Source organism: Salvelinus namaycush, chromosome 12 (assembly GCF_016432855.1).
Source record: "Salvelinus namaycush isolate Seneca chromosome 12, SaNama_1.0, whole genome shotgun sequence".
In the NCBI taxonomy this organism is placed as follows: domain Eukaryota; kingdom Metazoa; phylum Chordata; class Actinopteri; order Salmoniformes; family Salmonidae; genus Salvelinus; species Salvelinus namaycush.
Window position 1 is genome coordinate 272,424 of NC_052318.1, and position 21,731 is coordinate 294,154.

Genomic DNA, 21,731 nt, shown 5'->3' on the forward strand with positions numbered 1-21,731 from the left:
CTATTGACCTTGTTAGGCCTGTTTGTGACAGATTGTGTTGTGCATGGCCAGGAACACACCCTTGAGTTTGAAATAGTTGAGGCTAGTTAACAGCCATTACTGTCATGTTCTACATGCGAGCGCCTTGGGCTTATTATCTTCACCATCCCAGCAGACCTTAAATAGACAAAGTCCAGGCTTGGCCACTGAGCAAGGAGATACTCCTAAGCAAATACCATGATGTCTTCAACGCACCGGTCCAGTCAGTTCCCGGCGAAGTCCACTTTGAGTTGGACGCAGCAATCCAGCCTGTCCAGTGTGCACCCCGCAATGTACCAGTGGCCATGGAAGCAGCTGCGACGGCTCAGCTTGACAAATACGAAGCAGGTGGCCACATCACATCCGTCACCGAGCCTACAGACTGGATAAGTAATATGGTTATCGTCAAGAAACCAGACAAGCTACGGATATGCATTGATCCTAAACACCTCAACCGGGCTCTGCGACTTTCACATTACATTATGCCCACGTTGGAGGATGTTCTTTACAAGCTCCCGAAGGCCAGAGTCTTCACGCTCGTGGACGCCAGAGATACCTCCTGCAGTGCATGCTCGACGAGCCCAGCAGCTACATGACCACCTTTTGGACACGGCATCAAGACATCGCCCCCTATCAGTCATGTGGGGACATTATACATCATTGTGCAGTATTCATGTCAGTTCCAAGCCTCTGCTTTTATCATTCAACACTTCTCCTGTTGTAGCACCAGGAGGCAGCATTCTCCACGTTATCACCGTATGGGGGAGAACATGAGGTACAGCTGAAGAACAGGACTTCATCAACAAATAGATGAAGAAATGCACCACATTAATGAAATGATTAACTGAAGGAACACGTGAATGAACAGTGGATGACACAGCAGCCTCTCTCCCCCATCTCTCTCTCTCTCTTGCTCCAATGACACAGCAGCCTCTCTCCCCCATCTCTCTCTCTCCCTCTTGCTCAAATGACACAGCAGCCTCTCTCCCCCATCTCTCTCTCTTGCTCCAATGACACAGCAGCCTCTCTCCCCCATCTCTCTCTCTCTCTCTTGCTCCAATGACACAGCAGCCTCTCTCCCCCATCTCTCTCTCTCTCTTGCTCCAATGACACAGCAGCCTCTCTCCCCCATCTCTCTCTCTTGCTCCAATGACACAGCAGCCTCTCTCCCCCATCTCTCTCTCTTGCTCCAATGACACAGCAGCCTCTCTCCCCCATCTCTCTCTCTCTCTCTTGCTCCAATGACACAGCAGCCTCTCTCCCCCATCTCTCTCTCTTGCTCCAATGACACAGCAGCCTCTCTCCCCCATCTCTCTCTCTCTCTCTTGCTCCAATGACACAGCAGCCTCTCTCCCCCATCTCTCTCTCTCTCTCTTGCTCCAATGACACAGCAGCCTCTCTCCCCCATCTCTCTCTCTCTCTCTTGCTCCAATGACACAGCAGCCTCTCTCCCCCATCTCTCTCTCTCTCTTGCTCCAATGACACAGCAGCCTCTCTCCCCATCTCTCTCTCTCTCTCTTGCTCCAATGACACAGCAGCCTCTCTCCCCCATCTCTCTCTCTCTCTTGCTCCAATGACACAGCAGCCTCTCTCCCCCATCTCTCTCTCTCTCTTGCTCCAATGACACAGCAGCCTCTCTCCCCCATCTCTCTCTCTCTCTTGCTCCAATGACACAGCAGCCTCTCTCCCCCATCTCTCTCTCTTGCTCCAATGACACAGCAGCCTCTCTCCCCCATCTCTCTCTCTCTCTTGCTCCAATGACACAGCAGCCTCTCTCCCCCATCTCTCTCTCTTGCTCCATGGTTCTGTGTAACCACACCACCACAGTGCCGTTCTTGTTCATGCACAAACACTTTAAAGGGAAACTCCAGTTCAGCCGCTTGACACAATGGTTTCCTTAACTCTTCAAACGCTTCCTCACAATCTTGACTCCACTCTATTCTCTCTTTTCATCAATTCTGCAAGAGGTTCAGCTATTTCAGAATAAGACAAATTTAAGGATTCTCACTAAATTAAAACCCCCCCCAGGGTTTGTCAGAGCGTGCGAGGAGTGTTTGGCCAGAGAACGAATGGTGTTGATGTGGGTGCTAGTAATGTTTGTCATGCCTTTAGAAATCAAGACCCCCTCATACGTTACCTTCTGTTTGCCAATTGGGCTTTTTCATACGATGCTTCCTGGTTCTGCCAAATAGTGAACCAGCGCGGTGACGGCCGCGTATGTAAGTATCATGGCCGCGTATGTAAGTATCATGGTCTTTTGAGGCTAACGACAAATCATCCAAGTACTGCACCAAAAGAGATTCCTCAAATTTACACTCTTTTCAGTGATTATTTTACGCCTTTACAATGGAACCCGAACCATTGCTCGAAACTCCTCATCCGATGCTTTATGAACCCTTCTCATCCACCAGGCCAAAGCGATTCTGCCTATCTATCACATTGTAACATTCGGTGTCTAAAGGGACTGGATGCTAATAGATTTTCCAAATCAGCCACTATAATCCACGGAAATCCACTGTTATACACCACTTGAGGCACTGTAATGTTCTCCACAACTCACGTTACCAATATTGACAACCAATGTTATTTTTTTGCTACACAGTCGGTCTCTATTACCCGACCCAATAGGGCACAAACCAACCGCCTTACTTATCGCAACAGTCAATTTACACGTATGTACACATACAGAGTCAATATACAATACGACTGTCTCTACCCACCTGAGGGACTGTCTCTACCCACCTGAGGGACTGTCTCTACCCACCTGAGGGACTGTCTCTACCCACCTGAGGGACTGTCTCTACCCACCTGAGGGACTGTCTCTACCCACCTGAGGGACTGTCTCTACCCACCTGAGGGACTATCTCTACCCACCTGAGGGACTGTCTCCTAACCACCTGAGGGACTGTCTCCTACCCACCTGAGGGACTGTCTCCTACCCACCTGAGGGACTGTCTCTACCCATCTGAGGGACTGTCTCCTAACCACCTGAGGGACTGTCTCCTACCCACCTGAGGGACTGTCTCCTACCCACCTGAGGGACTGTCTCTACCCATCTGAGGGACTGTCTCCTACCCACCTGAGGGACTGTCTCCTACCCACCTGAGGGACTGTCTACTACCCACCTGAGGGACTGTCTACTACCCACCTGAGGGACTGTCTTCTACCCACCTGAGGGACTGTCTCCTACCCACCTGAGGGACTGTCTACTACCCACCTGAGGGACTGTCTACTACCCACCTGAGGGACTGTCTTCTACCCACCTGAGGGACTGTCTACTACCCACCTGTGAGACTGTCTCTACCCACCTGTGGGACTGTCGACTACCCACCTAACTGCCACTTGCTACAGTCGACTAGGACTGGATTCTCACAAATGACCCGTTATAACAACACAACATCTTCTGACCGGTGCAAAACAGTGGGATTACTGAATAAATCCAGGCTTTCTAGGTCCGTGTCCCATACCTTTACATTCAGCCTATGACCCCTGTCTCTCCAAGATGTCAGAATGAGTGGAAACAGGTGTAGGAATTTTGCCTAACATGATTTGTCCCTGGCTCGTTGTCTTTAGTTTGATTGCAGATCGTGGTGAATCCTGCCGACAACTCCAACAGTTAAGATCTAATTTCTGGTTCAATAATTCAGGTGAACACGGAGAAAAGCTCAAATTAGATTTATTTACCACACTGGGTGGTTCTGCTGCATCGCACAAACATACAGGTCACACAAGCACATGTATTTATACCTAGGCCCTCCTTCAGTCTCTGTTGCTGGGCAGGAACTGAGTCTGTTCCTTATGTTGATGTTATCGTGGCCCAGCCTGAGTCCAGAACCTTCGTGCTCCACTGTGCCTTTCACAGGACTTGTTATCAGTCAATAGAGGCCTTGAGGTATTGGGAGTACACAGTCCTACAGTCTACTGCAGTCCACTACATAATTACACTTCTCATACACAAAGAGCTGAAACCTAACACAGTGTTAAATCTCTAAGAATATATAAAAAGCATGTATTCATACTAGAGTATATAATGATATAAAACAGTACAGATATAAGACAGTGTTATATAACAGTAATTATGATCGAAATCAAATCAGAACACTGTGAAATGCTTACTTACAAGCCCTTAACCAACAATACAGTTCTCTCTGTCATCCCAGACACATGGCTCCTAGTCAACCCTTCATTGTTACACTCAGAGACAGCCCCTCTTTTCCCAACCACAAAATACATGCCCGCAGCGTACCACCCTGCACACCACTGCTGGCTTGCTTCTGAAACTAAGCAGGTTTGGTCCTGGTCAGTCCCTGGATGGGAGACCAGATTCTGCTGGAAGTGGTGTTGGAGGGCCAGTAGGAGGCACTCTTTCCTCTGGTCTAAAAAATATCCCAATACCCCAGGGCAGAGATTGTGGACACTGCCCTGTGTAGGGTGCTGTCTTTCGGATGGGACATTAAACAGGTGTCCTGACTCTCTGAGGTCATTAAAACTTTTTAGGGATAGGGGGCAGCATTTTCACTTTTGGATGAATTGGTGCCCAAATTGAACGGCCTCCTACTCTGTCCCAGATCATAATATAATATATATGTATATTAAAACTGTTTGAATTATGTCTGTGAGTATAACAGAACTCATATGGCAGGCAAACTTCCAAACAGGAAGTAGAAATTCTGAAAAGGGTCGATGTGAAAGTCATCGCCTATTCATATCCCTGTAATTTATGGATCTGTTTGCACTTCATACGCCTTCCACTAGATGTCAACAGTCAGTAGAATGTGGAATGAAGCCTCTAGTGTGATTTGGGGCCAGATGGGAGCTATTTGAGTCAATGGTCTGGCAGATTGCCAGTTCCTGGTCACGCACGCTAGACATGGGATGTCAATGTGTGCCATTACTTTTACAGACATGAAGAAATGCTCCGGTTGTGACGTTATTGGATATATATGATAACAACATCCTGAAGATTGATTCACAACTAAGTTTGACCAGTTTATTCGACTTGTAATATAACTTTTTTAAGTTTTAGTCCGACGTTTGCGTTCAATTGCGCAAGTGTTTGGACACGTGTACTACACATGCTAGCTAAAGTTGCTAATTCGACACACGTAATGGACATTATAAAACAAAACAACAATTTATTGTGGAACTAGGATTCCTGGCACTGCATTCTGATGAAGATCATCAAAGGTAAGGGAATATTTATGATGTAATTTCGTATTTCTGTTGACTCCAACATGGCGGAGAAATGTTTTTTAAATCTGAGCGCCGTCTCAGATTATTGCATGGTGTGCTTTTTACAAAAGTTTTTTTTAAATCTGACGCAGCGGTTGCATTAAGAACCAGTGTATCTTTAATTATATGTAAAACATGTATCTTTCATCAAAGTTTTATGATGAGTATTTCTGTTATTTGACATAGCTCTCTGTAATTACTCCGGATATTTTGGAGGCATTTCTGAACATGGCGCCAATGTAAACCAAGATTTGTGGCTATAAATATGCACATTATCGAACAAAACATAAATATATTGTGTAACATGATGTCATATGAGTGTCATCTGATGAAGATGTTCAAAGGTTAGTGATTAATTTTATCTCTATTTCTGGGTTTTGTGAAAGCTATCTTTGCTGGGAAAAAATGGCTGTGTTTTTTGGATTTGGTGGTGAGCTAACATAAATATATGTTGTGTTTTCGCTGTAAAACATTTTAAAAATCGGACATGTTGGCTGGATTCACAAGATGTTTATCTTTCATTTGCTGTATTGGACTTGTTAATGTGTGAAAGTTAAATATTTCTAAAAAATATATTTGAATTTCCCGCGCTGCCTTTTCAGCGGAATGTTGTGGGGGGGTTCCGCTAGCGGAACGTGTGTCCTAGAAAGGTTAAAGATCCCATGGCACTTATCGTAAGAGTAGGGGTGTTAACCCCGGTGTCCTGGCTAAATTCCCAATCTGGCCCTCAAACCATCACGGTCACCTAATCATCCCCAGTTTACAATTGGCTCATTCATCCCCTCCTCTCTCCTGTAACTATTCCCCAGGTCGCTGCTGTAAATGAGAACGTGTTCTCAGTCAACTTACCTGGTAAAATAACGGAGAAATAAAAAATAAATAAAACATACATCATTTTAGCAAAATAATTATAAATATTACCTTATTTACATCAGTATTCAGACCCTTTGCTATGAGACTCGAAATTGAGCTCAGGTGCATCCTGTTTCCATTGATCATCCTTGAGATGTTTCTACAACTTGATTGGAGTTCACCTGTGGTAAATTCAATTGATTGGACATGATTTGGAAAGGCACACACCTGTCTATATAAGGTCCCACAGTTGACAGTGCATGTCAGAGCCAAAACCAAGCCATGAGATCAAAGGAATTGTCTGTAGAGCCCCGAGACAGGATTGTGTCGAGGCACCAAAAAATGGCTGCAGCATTGAAGGTCCCCAAGAACACAGTGCCCTCCACCATTCTTAAATGGAGGACGTTTGGAATTGGCAAACTGAGCAATCGGGTGAGAAGGTCCTTGGTCAGGGAGGTGACCAAGAACCCGACAGGACCAAACAGGTAGAGTTCTATTGGAATGGCTTCAGGTCCACGGTTGCATTTACAACATTCAACAAACAGGTAAAGTTCTATTGGAATGGCTTCAGGTCCACGGTTCCATTTACAACATTCAACAAACAGGTAGAGTTCTATTGGAATGGCTTCAGGTCCACGGTTCCATTTACAACATTCAACAAACAGGTAGCGTTCTATTAGAATGGCTTCAGGTCCACGGTTCCATTTACAACATTCAACAAACAGGTAGAGTTCTATTGGAATGGCTTCAGGTCCACGGTTCCATTTACAACATTCAACAAACAGGTAGAGTTCTATTGGAATGGCTTCAGGTCCACGGTTCCATTTACAACATTCAACAAACAGGTAGAGTTCTATTGGAATGGCTTCAGGTCCACGGTTCCATTTACAACATTCAACAAACAGGTAGCGTTCTATTAGAATGGCTTCAGGTCCACGGTTCCATTTACAACATTCAACAAACAGGTAGAGTTCTATTGGAATGGCTTCAGGTCCACGGTTCCATTTACAACATTCAACAAACAGGTAGAGTTCTATTGGAATGGCTTCAGGTCCACGGTTCCATTTACAACATTCAACAAACAGGTAGAGTTCTATTGGAATGGCTTCAGGTCCATTGTTCCATTTACAACATTCAACAAACAGGTAGAGTTCTATTGGAATGGCTTCAGGTCCACGGTTCCATTTACAACATTCAACAAACAGGTAGAGTTCTATTAGAATGGCTTCAGGTCCATTGTTCCATTTACAACATTCAACAAACAGGTAGAGTTCTATTAGAATGGCTTCAGGTCCATTGTTCCATTTACAACATTCAACAAACAGGTAGAGTTCTATTGGAATGGCTTCAGGTCCACGGTTCCATTTACAACATTCTAAGTACAATGAAGGTTTCTTGTCACATTTCTTGAAATTTACAAAATACAGAATATAATTTTTTATATTGCAATTAGTCAACTGTAGGGGAGACCCATTTGACAGTTAAGTGTTTAAATGTAAAATACTGAAAATGACGATGAAACTAGGTTGAAGAATCAGTATTTTTGGTAGATTTTTGGCCACTTTCAGCACTTTTCTACAAAATATTTAAAACATACATATGCATGGCATACTTTATTGTATTCTCCAGACCCCCCCCCCCCCCCCCTCAAAAAAAAATGTGTAAGTCATCATTGAGGTGTATGTACCAATTATGTTTGGAGGACTGGCCATGTGAACCCTGTCCAATTTGACCCTCTGGAGCTGGTTGGTGATTGTGTAGTTCTTTGTGTTCCAGATGCGTACTGCCAAGGCAGCATCATCTCTTCCTGGGGTCCAATTACAGTTACATATAAAAAAACAATATTTATTTAGCCTTTTTATAACAAATTCTTATTTACAATGACGGCCAGACCCGGAACAATTGTGCGCCGCACTACGGATTTGATACAGCCTGGATTCAAACCAGGGTCTGTAGTGACTCCTCTTGCATTGACATGCAGTGCCTAAGACCGCAGCGCCACTCGGGAACCCAGTACATAACGCTACACCTTATTACACCACTACATATCTACAATACAACGCATTATTACACCACTACATATCTACAATACAACACATTATTACACCACTACATATCTACAATACAACACATTATTACACCACTACTCTACCACTACATATCTACAATACAACACATTATTACACCACTACATATCTACAATACAACACATTATTACACCACTACATATCTACAATACAACACATTATAACACCACTACTCTACCACTACATATCTACAATACAACACATTATTACACCACTACACTACCACTACATATCTACAATACAACACATTATTACACCACTACATATCTACAATACAACACATTATTACACCACTACATATCTACAATACAACACATTATTACACCACTACATATCTACAATACAACACATTATTACACCACTACATATCTACAATACAACACATTATTACACCACTACTCTACCACTATATATCTACAATACAACACATTATTACACCACTACATATCTACAATACAACACATTATTACACCACTACTCTACCACTATATATCTACAATACAACACATTATTACACCACTACTCTACCACTACACATCTACAATACAACACATTATTACACCACTACTCTACTACTACATATCTACAATACAACACATTATTACACCACTACTCTACCACTACACATCTACAATACAACACATTATTACACCACTACATATCTACAATACAACACATTATTACACCACTACATATCTACAATACAACACATTATTACACCACTACTCTACCACTATATATCTACAATACAACACATTATTACACCACTACATATCTACAATACAACACATTATTACACCACTACATATCTACAATACAACACATTATTACACCACTACATATCTACAATACAACACATTATTACACCACTACTCTACCACTATATATCTACAATACAACACATTATTACACCACTACATATCTACAATACAACACATTATTACACCACTACATATCTACAATACAACACATTATTACACCACTACTCTACCACTATATATCTACAATACAACACATTATTACACCACTACATATCTACAATACACCACATTATTACACCACTACATATCTACAATACAACACATTATAACACCACTACATATCTACAATACAACACATTATTACACCACTACTCTACCACTACATATCTACAATACAACACATTATTACACCACTACTCTACCACTACATATCTACAATACAACACATTATTACACCACTACTCTACCACTACATATCTACAATACAACACATTATTACACCACTACATATCTACAATACAACACATTATTACACCACTACATATCTACAATACAACACATTATTACACCACTACATATCTACAATACAACACATTATAACACCACTACATATCTACAATACAACACATTATTACACCACTACATATCTACAATACAACACATTATAACACCACTACTCTACCACTACATATCTACAATACAACACATTATTACACCACTACTCTACCACTACATATCTACAATACAACACATTATTACACCACTACATATCTACAATACAACACATTATTACACCACTACATATCTACAATACAACACATTATTACACCACTACTCTACCACTACATATCTACAATACAACACATTATAACACCACTACATATCTACAATACAACACATTATTACACCACTACTCTACCACTACATATCTACAATACAACACATTATTACACCACTACATATCTACAATACAACACATTATTACACCACTACATATCTACAATACAACACATTATTACACCACTACTCTACCACTACATATCTACAATACAACACATTATTACACCACTACATATCTACAATACAACACATTATTACACCACTATATATCTACAATACAACACATTATAACACCACTACTCTACCACTACATATCTACAATACAACACATTATTACACCACTACATATCTACAATACAACACATTATTACACCACTACTCTACCACTACATATCTACAATACAACACATTATTACACCACTACTCTACCACTACATATCTACAATACAACACATTATTACACCACTACATATCTACAATACAACACATTATTACACCACTACATATCTACAATACAACACATTATTACACCACTATATATCTACAATACAACACATTATTACACCACTACATATCTACAATACAACACATTATTACACCACTATATATCTACAATACAACACATTATTACACCACTACATATCTACAATACAACACATTATAACACCACTACTCTACCACTACATATCTACAATACAACACATTATTACACCACTACTCTACCACTACATATCTACAATACAACACATTATTACACCACTACATATCTACAATACAACACATTATAACACCACTACATATCTACAATACAACACATTATTACACCACTACTCTACCACTACATATCTACAATACAACACATTATTACACCACTACATATCTACAATACACCACATTATTACACCACTACATATCTACAATACAACACATTATTACACCACTACATATCTACAATACAACACATTATTACACCACTACTCTACCACTACATATCTACAATATAACACATTATTACACCACTACTCTACCACTACATATCTACAATACAACACATTATTACACCACTACATATCTACAATACAACACATTATTACACCACTACATATCTACAATACAACACATTATTACACCACTACTCTACTACTACATATCTACAATACAACACATTATTACACCACTATATATCTACAATACAACACATTATTACACACTACTCTACCACTACATATCTACAATACAACACATTATTACACCACTACTCTACCACTATATATCTACAATACAACACATTATTACACCACTACTCTACCACTACATATCTACAATACAACACATTATTACACCACTACATATCTACAATACAACACATTATTACACCACTACTCTACCACTACATATCTACAATACAACACATTACTACACCACTACTCTACCACTACATATCTACAATACAACACATTACTACACCACTACATATCTACAATACAACACATTATTACACCACTACACTACCACTATATATCTACAATACAACACATTATAACACCACTACTCTACCACTACATATCTACAATACAACACATTACTACACCACTACATATCTACAATACAACACATTATTACACCACTACTCTACCACTACATATCTACAATACAACACATTATTACACCACTACATATCTACAATACAACACATTATAACACCACTACTCTACCACTACATATCTACAATACAACACATTATTACACCACTACTCTACCACTACATATCTACAATACAACACATTATTACACCACTACTCTACCACTACATATCTACAATACAACACATTATTACACCACTACATATCTACAATACAACACATTATTACACCACTACATATCTACAATACAACACATTATTACACCACTACATATCTACAATACAACACATTATTACACCACTACTCTACCACTACATATCTACAATACAACACATTATAACACCACTACATATCTACAATACAACACATTATTACACCACTACTCTACCACTACATATCTACAATACAACACAGTATTACACCACAACATATCTACAATACAACACATTATTACACCAATACATATCTACAATACAACACATTATTACACCACTACTCTACCACTACATATCTACAATACAACACATTATAACACCACTACATATCTACAATACAACACATTATAACACCACTACATATCTACAATACAACACATTATAACACCACTACATATCTACAATACAACACATTATTACACCACTACATATCTACAATACAACACATTATTAGATCACTACATATCTACAATACAACACATTACTACACCACTACATATCTATAATACAACACATTATTACACCACTACTCTACCACTACATATCTACAATACAACACATTATTACACCACTACATATCTACAATACAACACATTATTACACCACTACTCTACCACTACATATCTACAATACAACACATTATTACACCACTATATATCTACAATACAACACATTATTACACCACTACATATCTACAATACAACACATTATTACACCACTACTCTACCACTACATATCTACAATACACCACATTATTACACCACTACATATCTACAATACAACACATTATTACACCACTACTCTACCACTACATATCTACAATACAACACATTATTACACCACTACTCTACCACTATATATCTACAATACAACACATTATTACACCACTACATATCTACAATACAACACATTATTACACCACTACTCTACCACTACATATCTACAATATAACACATTATAACACCACTACACTACCACTACATCTCAAATACAACACATTATTACACCACTACATATCTACAATACAACACATTATTACACCACTACATATCTACAATATAACACATTATTACACCACTACTCTACCACTACATATCTACAATACAACACATTATTACACCACTACATATCTACAATATAACACATTATTACACCACTACTCTACTACTACATATCTACAATACAACACATTATTACACCACTACTCTACTACTACATATCTACAATACAACACATTATAACACCACTACATATCTATAATACAACACATTATTACACCACTACTCTACCACTACATATCTACAATACAACACATTATTATAATGTGACTATGGTAAGTCTGTCAGTATATATTAATGTGACTATGGTAACCTGTCAGTTATATCAATGTGACTATGGTACCTGTCAGTTATACAATGTGACTATGGTAACCTGTCAGTATATATTAATTGACTAGGTAACCTGTCATATATATGATGACTATGGTAACCGTCAGTATATTAATGTGACTATGTAACCTGTCAGTATATATTAATGTGACTATGGTAACCTGTCAGTATATATTAATGTGACTATGGTAACCTGTCAGTATATATCAATGTGACTATGGTAACCTGTCAGTATATATTAATGTGACTATGGTAACCTGTCAGTATATATTAATGTGACTATGGTAACCTGTCAGTATATATGAATGTGACTATGGTAACCTGTCAGTATATATGAATGTGACTATGGTAACCTGTCAGTATATATGAATGTGACTATGGTAACCTGTCAGTATATATGAATGTGACTATGGTAACCTGTCAGTATATATGAATGTGACTATGGTAACCTGTCAGTATATATTAATGTGACTATGGTAACCTGTCAGTATATATACATGTGACTATGGTAACCTGTCAGTATATTAATGTGACTATGGTAACCTGTCAGTATATATAATGTGACTATGGTAACCTGTCAGTATATATAATGTGACTATGGTAACCTGTCAGTATATATAATTGTGACTATGGTAACTGTCAGTATATAGAATGTGACTATGGTAACCTGTCAGTATATATAAGTGACTATGGTACCCGTATATATTAATGTGACTATGGTAACTTTCAGATATATTAAGTGTGACTATGGTAACCTGTCAGTATATATTAATGTGACTATGGTAACCTGTCAGTATATTATGTATATAGTTGACTATGGTAACCTGTCAGTATATATTAATGTGACTATGGTAACCTGTCAGTATATATTAATGTGACTATGGTAACCTGTCAGTATATTAATGTGACTATGGAACCTGTCAGTATATATTAATGTGACTATGGTAACCTGTCAGTATATATAATGTGACTATGGTAACTGTCAGTATATATAATGTGACTATGGTAACTCTGTCAGTAATATTATGTGACTATGTAACCTGTCAGTATATATAATGTGACTATGGTAACCTGTCGTATTATATTAATGTGACTATGGTAACCTGTCAGTATATATAATGTGACTATGGTAACCTGTCAGTAGTATATTATGTGACTATGGTAACCTGTCAGTATATATTAATGTGACTATGTACTGTCAGTACTATTAATGGATATGGAACTGTCAGTATATATACATGTGACTATGGTAACCTGTCATGATATAATGTGACTATGGTAACCTGTCATTAATTTAATGGATATGGTAACCTGTCAGTATTATAATGTGACTATGGTAACTGTCAGTATATATATAATGTGACTATGGTAACCTGTCAGTATATATAATGTGATATGGTAACCTGTCAGTATATATTAATGTACTATGGTACCTGTCAGTATATATAATGTGACTATGGTAACCTGTCAGTAATATGAACGTGACTATGGTAACCTGTCAGTATTATTAATGTGACTATGGTAACCTGTCAGTATATATTAATGTGACTATGGTAACCTGTCAGTATAATAAATGTGACTATGGTAACCTGTCAGATATATTAATGTGACTATGGTAACCTGTCAGTATATATTAATGTGACTATGGTAACCTGTCAGTACTATTAATGTGACATGGTAACCTGTCAGTATTATAAAGTGACTATGGTAACCTGTCAGTATATATAATGTGACTATGGTAACTGTCAGTATGATATTAATGTGACTATGGTAACCTGTCAGTATATATAATGTGACTATGGTAACCTGTCAGTATATATTAATGTGACCTATGGTAACCTGTCAGTATTTAATGTGACTATGGAACTGTAGTATATATAATGTGATATGGTAACCTGTCAGATATATAATGTGACTATGGTAACCTGTCAGTATATATTAATGTGACTATGGTAACCGTCAGTATATATAAATGTGACTATGGTAACCTGTCAGTATATTAATGTGACTATGGTAACCTGTCAGTATTATAAGTGACTATGGTAACCTGTAGTATATATAATGTGACTATGGTAACCTGTCAGTATATATTAATGTGACTATGGTAACCTTCAGATATATTTAATGTGACTATGGTAACCTGTCAGTATATATGAATGTGACTATGGTAACCTGTCAGTATAATAATGTGGACTATGGTAACCTGTCTCTGTATATATTAATGTGACTATGGTAACCTGTGGTATATATATGTGACTATGGTAACCTGTCAGTATATATTAATGTGACTATGGTAACCTGTCAGTATATATTAATGTGACTATGGTAACTGTCAGTATAATAATGTGACTATGGTAACCTGTCAGATATATTATGTTACTATGTAACCTGTCAGTATATATAATGTGACTATGGTAACCTGTCATATATATAATGTGACTATGGTAACTGTCAGTATATATTAATGTGACTATGGTAAACTGTCAGTATATATTAATAGTGACTATGGTAACCTGTCAGTATATATGAATGTGACTATGGTAACCTGTCAGTATATAATGTGACTATGGAACCTGTCAGTATATAAGTGACTATGGTAACCTGTCAGTTATATAATGTGACTATGGTAACCTGTCAGTATATATTACATGTGACTATGGTAACCTGTCATATATATAATGTGACTATGGTAACCGTCAGTATATATGAATGTGACTATGGTAACTGTCAGTATATATGAATGTGACTATGGTAACCTGTCAGTATATTTAATGTGACTATGGTAACTGTCAGTATATATGAATGTGACTATGGTAACCTGTCAGTATAATGAATGTGACTATGGAACCTGTCAGTATATATAATGTGACTATGGTAACTGTCAGTATATATTAATGGACTATGGTAACCTGTCAGTATTATTAATGTGACTATGGTAACCTGTCGTATATATTAATGTGACTATGGTAACCTGTCAGTATATATAATGTGACTATGGTAACCTGTCAGTATATATGAATGTGACTATGGTAACCTGTCAGATATAAGAATGTGACTATGGTAACTGTCAGTATATATGAATGTGACTATGGTAACCTGTCAGTATATATAATGTGACTATGGTAACCTGAGTATATATAATGTGACTATGGTAACCTGTCAGTATTATAATGTGACTATGGTAACCTGTCAGTATATATTAATGTGACTATGGTAACCTGTCAGTATATATGAATGTGACTATGGTAACCTGTCAGTATATATTAATGTGACTATGGTAACCTGTCAGTATATATCAATGTGACTATGGTAACCTGTCAGTATATATCAATGTGACTATGGTAACCTGTCAGTATATAATGTGACTATGGTAACCTGTCAGTATATATAATGTGGATATGTAACCTGTCAGTATATATGAATGTGACTATGGTAACCTGTCAGTATATATTAATGTGACTATGGTAACCTGTCAGTATATATAATGTGACTATGGTAACCTGTCAGTATATATAATGTGACTATGGTAACCTGTCAGTATATATTAATGTGACTATGGTAACCTGTCAGTATTATATTAAGTGACTATGGTAACTGGCGTATATATAATGTGACTATGGTAACCTGTCAGTATATATTAATGTGACTATGGTAACTGTCAGTATATATTAATGTGACTTGGTAACCTGTCGTATATATTAATGTGACTATGGTAACCTGTCAGTATATATATGTTACTATGGTAACCTGTCAGTATATATAATGTGACTATGGTAACCTGTCAGTATATATTAATGTGACTATGGTAACCTGTCGTATATATTAATGTGACTATGGTAACCTGTCAGTATATATGAATGTGACATATGGTAACCTGTCAGTATATATGAATGTGACTATGGTAACTGTCAGTATATATAATGTGACTATGGTAACCTGTCAGTATATATTAATGTGACTAGGACCTGTCAGTATATATAATGTGACTATGGTAACCTGTCAGTATATATTAATGTGACTATGGTAACCTGTCAGTATATATTTAATGTGACTATGGTAACCTGTCGTATATATAATGTGACTATGGTAACCTGTCAGTATATATATGGTACTATGGTAACCTGTCAGATATATAATGGGACTATGGTAACCTGTCAGTATATATTAATGTGACTATGGTAACTGTCAGTGTCAGTATATATTAATGTGACTATGGTACCTGTCAGTATATATAATGTGACTATGGTAACCTGTCAGTATATATAATGGACTATGGTAAACCGTCAGTATATAATGTGACTATGGTAACCTGTCAGTATATACATGTGACTATGGAACCTGTCAGTATATAACTGTGACTATGGTAACCTGTCAGTATTATTAATGTGACTATGGTAACCTGTCAGTATATAATGTGATATGGTAACCTGTCAGTATATATGAATGTGACTATGGTAACCTGTCAGTATTATAAATGTGACTATGGTACTCAGTATATATTAATGTGAATATGGTTAACCTGTCAGTATAATATAATGTGACTATGGTAACCTGTCAGATATATTAATGTGACTATGGTAAATGTCAGTATATATAATGTGATATGGTAACCTGTCAGTATATATTAATGTGACATGGTAACCGTCAGTAGTATATATTAATGTGACTATGGTAACCTGTCAGTATATTATAATGTGACTATGGTAACCTGTCAGTATATATGAATGTGACTATGGTAACCTGTCAGTATATATAATGTGACTATGGTAACCTGTCGTAGTATATATTAATGTGACTATGGTAACCGTCAGTATTATTAATGTGACTATGGTAACCTGTCAGTATATATTAATGTGACTATGGTAACTGTCTGTAGTATATTAATGTGACTATGGTAAACCTGTCAGTTATATTAATGTGACTATGGTAACCTGTCAGATATATAATGTGTAGGTACCTGTCAGTATATATTAATGTGACTATGGTAACCTGTCAGTATATATGAATGTGACTATGGTAACCTGTCAGTATATATTAATGTGACTATGGTAACCTGTCAGTATATATTAATGTGACTATGGTAACCGTCAGTATAATAATGTGACTATGGTAACCTGTCAGTATATATTAATGTGACTATGGTAACCTGTCAGTATATATTAATGTGACTAGGTAACCTGTCAGTATATATTAATTGTGACTATGGTAACCTGTCAGTATATATAATGTGACTATGGTAACCTGTCAGTTATATTATGTGACTATGGTAACTGTCAGTATATAGAATGTGACTATGGTAACTTGTCAGTATATATTAATGTGACTATGGTAACCTGTCAGTATATATGAATGTGACTATGGTAACCTGTCGTATTATGAAATGTGACTATGGTAACCTGTCAGTATATATGAATGTGACTATGGTAACCTGTCAGTTATATTATATGACTTGGTAACCTGTCAGTATATATTAATGTGACTATGGTAACCTGTCAGTATATATAATGTGACTATGGTAACCTGTCAGTAATATTAATGTGACTTGGTAACCTGCAGTATATATTATGTGACTATGGTAACCTGTCAGTATATATAATGTTGACTATGGTAACCTGTCAGTATATATTAATGTGACTATGGTAAACCTGTCAGTATATATTAATGTGAATATGGTAACCGTAGTATATAAATGTGACTATGGTAACCTGTCAGTATATATAATGTGACTATGGTAACACTGTCAGATATATGAATGTGACTATGGTAAACTGTCAGTATATATGAATGTGACTATGGTAACCTGTCAGTTATATAATGTGACATGTAACTGTCAGTATATATTAATGTGACTATGGTAAACTGGTCAGTATATATTAATGTGACTATGGTAACTGTCAGTATATATAATGTGACTATGGTAACTGCAGTATATTAATGTGACTATGGTAACCTGTCAGTATATATTAATGTGACTATGGTAAACCTGTCAGTATATATAATGTGACTATGGTAACATGTCGTATATATGAATGTGACCTATGGTAACCTTGTCAGTATATATTATGTGACTATGGTAACCTGTCATAGTATATATCTAATGTGACTATGGTAACCTGTCAGTATATATTATGTGACTATGGTAACCTGTCAGTTATATTAATGTGACTATGTAACCTGTCAGTATATATGAATGCGACTATGGTAACCGTCAGTATATATGAATGTGACTATGGTAACCTGTCAGTATATATAATGTGATATGGTACCTGTCAGTATATATTAATGTGACTATGGTAACCTGTCAGTATATATAATGTGACTATGGTAACCTGTCAGTATATATTAATGGACTATGGTAACTGTCAGTATATATTAATGTGACTATGGTAACCTGTAAGTATATATTAATGTGACTATGGTAACCTGCGTGTATATATACATGTGACTATGGTAACCTGTCAGTATATATACTTGTACTATGGTAACCTGTCAGTATATATCAATGGACATGGTAACCGTCAGTATATTAATGTGACTATGGTAACCTGTCAGTATATATTAATGTGACTATGGTAACCTGTCAGTATATATGAATGTGACTATGGTAAACTGTCAGTATATATATGTGACTATGGTAACCTGTCAAGTATATATTAATGTGACATGGTAACCTGTCAGTATATATTAATGTGACTATGGTAACCGTCAGTTATTATAATTTGACTATTGGTAACCTGTCAGTATATATTAATGTGACTATGGTAACCTGTCAGTATATATAATGTGCTATGGTAACGTCAGTATATATACATTGTGACTATGGTAACCTGTCAGTATATATAATGTGACTATGGTAAAACTGTCAGTAATATTACATGGACTATGGTAACCTGTCAGTATATATTAATGTGACTATGGTAACCTGTCAGTATATAGAATGTGACTATGGTAACCTGTCAGTATATTTCATGTGACTATGGTAAATGTCAGTATATATTATGTGACTATGGTAACTGTCAGTATATATGAATGTGACTATGGTAACCGTCAGTATATATATGTGACTATGGAACCTGTCGTATATATTATGTGACTATGGTAACGCTGTCCGTATATATACAGTGACTATGGTAATGTCAGTATATATTAATGTGACTATGGTAAACTGTCAGTATATATTAATGTGACTATGGTAACCCTGTCAGTATATATACATGTGACTATGGTAAACCTGTCAGTATATATTAATTGTGACTATGGTAACCTGTCAGTATATATGAATGTGACTATGGAACTTGTCAGTATATATTAATGTGACTATGGTAACCTGTCAGTATATATATGAATGGACTATGGAACTTGTCAGTATAATGATGTGACTAGTAACCTGTCAGTATATATCTTAAGTGGACTATGGTAACCTGTCAGTATATTTAATGTGACTATGGTAACCTCGTATAATTTAATGTGACTATGGTAACCTGTCAGTATTATATTAGTGACTAGGTAACCTGTCAGTATATATTAATGTGACTATGGTAACCTTCAGTATATATATGTGGACTATGGTAAACTGTCAGTATATATAAGTGAACTATGGTACCTGTCAGTATATATTAATTGACTATGGTAACCTGTCAGTATATATTAATGTGATATGGTAACCTGTCAGTATATAGTAATGTGACTATGCGTAACCTGTCAGTATAATTAATGTGACTATGGTAAACCTGTCAGTATATTAATGTGACTATGGTAAACCTGTCAGTATATATAATGTGACTATGGTACCATGTCAGTATATATCAATGTGACTAGGTAACCTTCAGTATATATTAATGTGACTATGGTAACCTGCTAGTATAATTAATGTGATATATGGTAACCTGTCAGTATATATAATGTGACTATGGTAACCTGTCAGTATATATAATGTGACTATGGTAACTGTCAGTATATATATGTGACTATGGTAACCTGTCAGTATATATTAATGTGACTATGGTAACCTGTCAGTATATATTAATGTGACTATGGTAACCTGTCAGTATATATTAATGTGACTATGGTAATCTGTCAGTATATATCAATAGTGACTATGGTACCTGTCAGTATACTATAATTGGACTATGGTAACCTGTCAGTATATATAATGTGTATGTAACCTGTCAGTTCATATATTAATGTGACTATGGTAACTGTCAGTAATATGAATGTGACTATGGTAACCTGTCAGTATATATTAATGTGACTATGGTAACCTGTCAGTATTATACATGGACTATGGTAACCTGTCAGTAGATATAAGTGTGACTATGGTAACCTGTCAGGATATATTATTGTGACTATGGTAACCTGTCAGTTATATTATGTTGACTATGGTAACCTTTCAGTATATATCTGAAATGGATAGTGTAAACCTGTCAGTATATTAAATGTGACTATGGTAACCTGTCAGTATATATATGTTGACTATGGTACCTGTCAGTATATATTATGTGACTATGGAACCGTGTCAGTATATATTAATGTGACTATGGTAACCTGTCAGTATATATTAAGTTGGACTATGGTAACCGTCAGTATATTAATGTGACTATGGTACTGTCAGTATATATAATGTGACTTGGTAACTGCCAGTATATATTAATGTGACTATGGTAACCTGTCAGTACATATATAAGTGATAAGGAAC

The 21,731-nt window shown here is 36.7% G+C and overlaps 1 protein-coding gene across 1 annotated transcript in view; it reads right to left on the reverse strand.

Annotated features, from left to right (window-relative positions):
- Positions 1-242: 242 nt before the first annotated feature.
- The window catches only part of LOC120056723 (transcriptional coactivator YAP1-like), a 72,435-nt gene continuing 50,946 nt past the window's right edge, over positions 243-21,731 (reverse strand). Inside the window, exon 8 of the mRNA XM_039004928.1 lies at positions 243-400. Coding sequence (XP_038860856.1) covers positions 243-400 — 158 coding nt within the window. The remainder of the gene's footprint in view (positions 401-21,731) is intronic.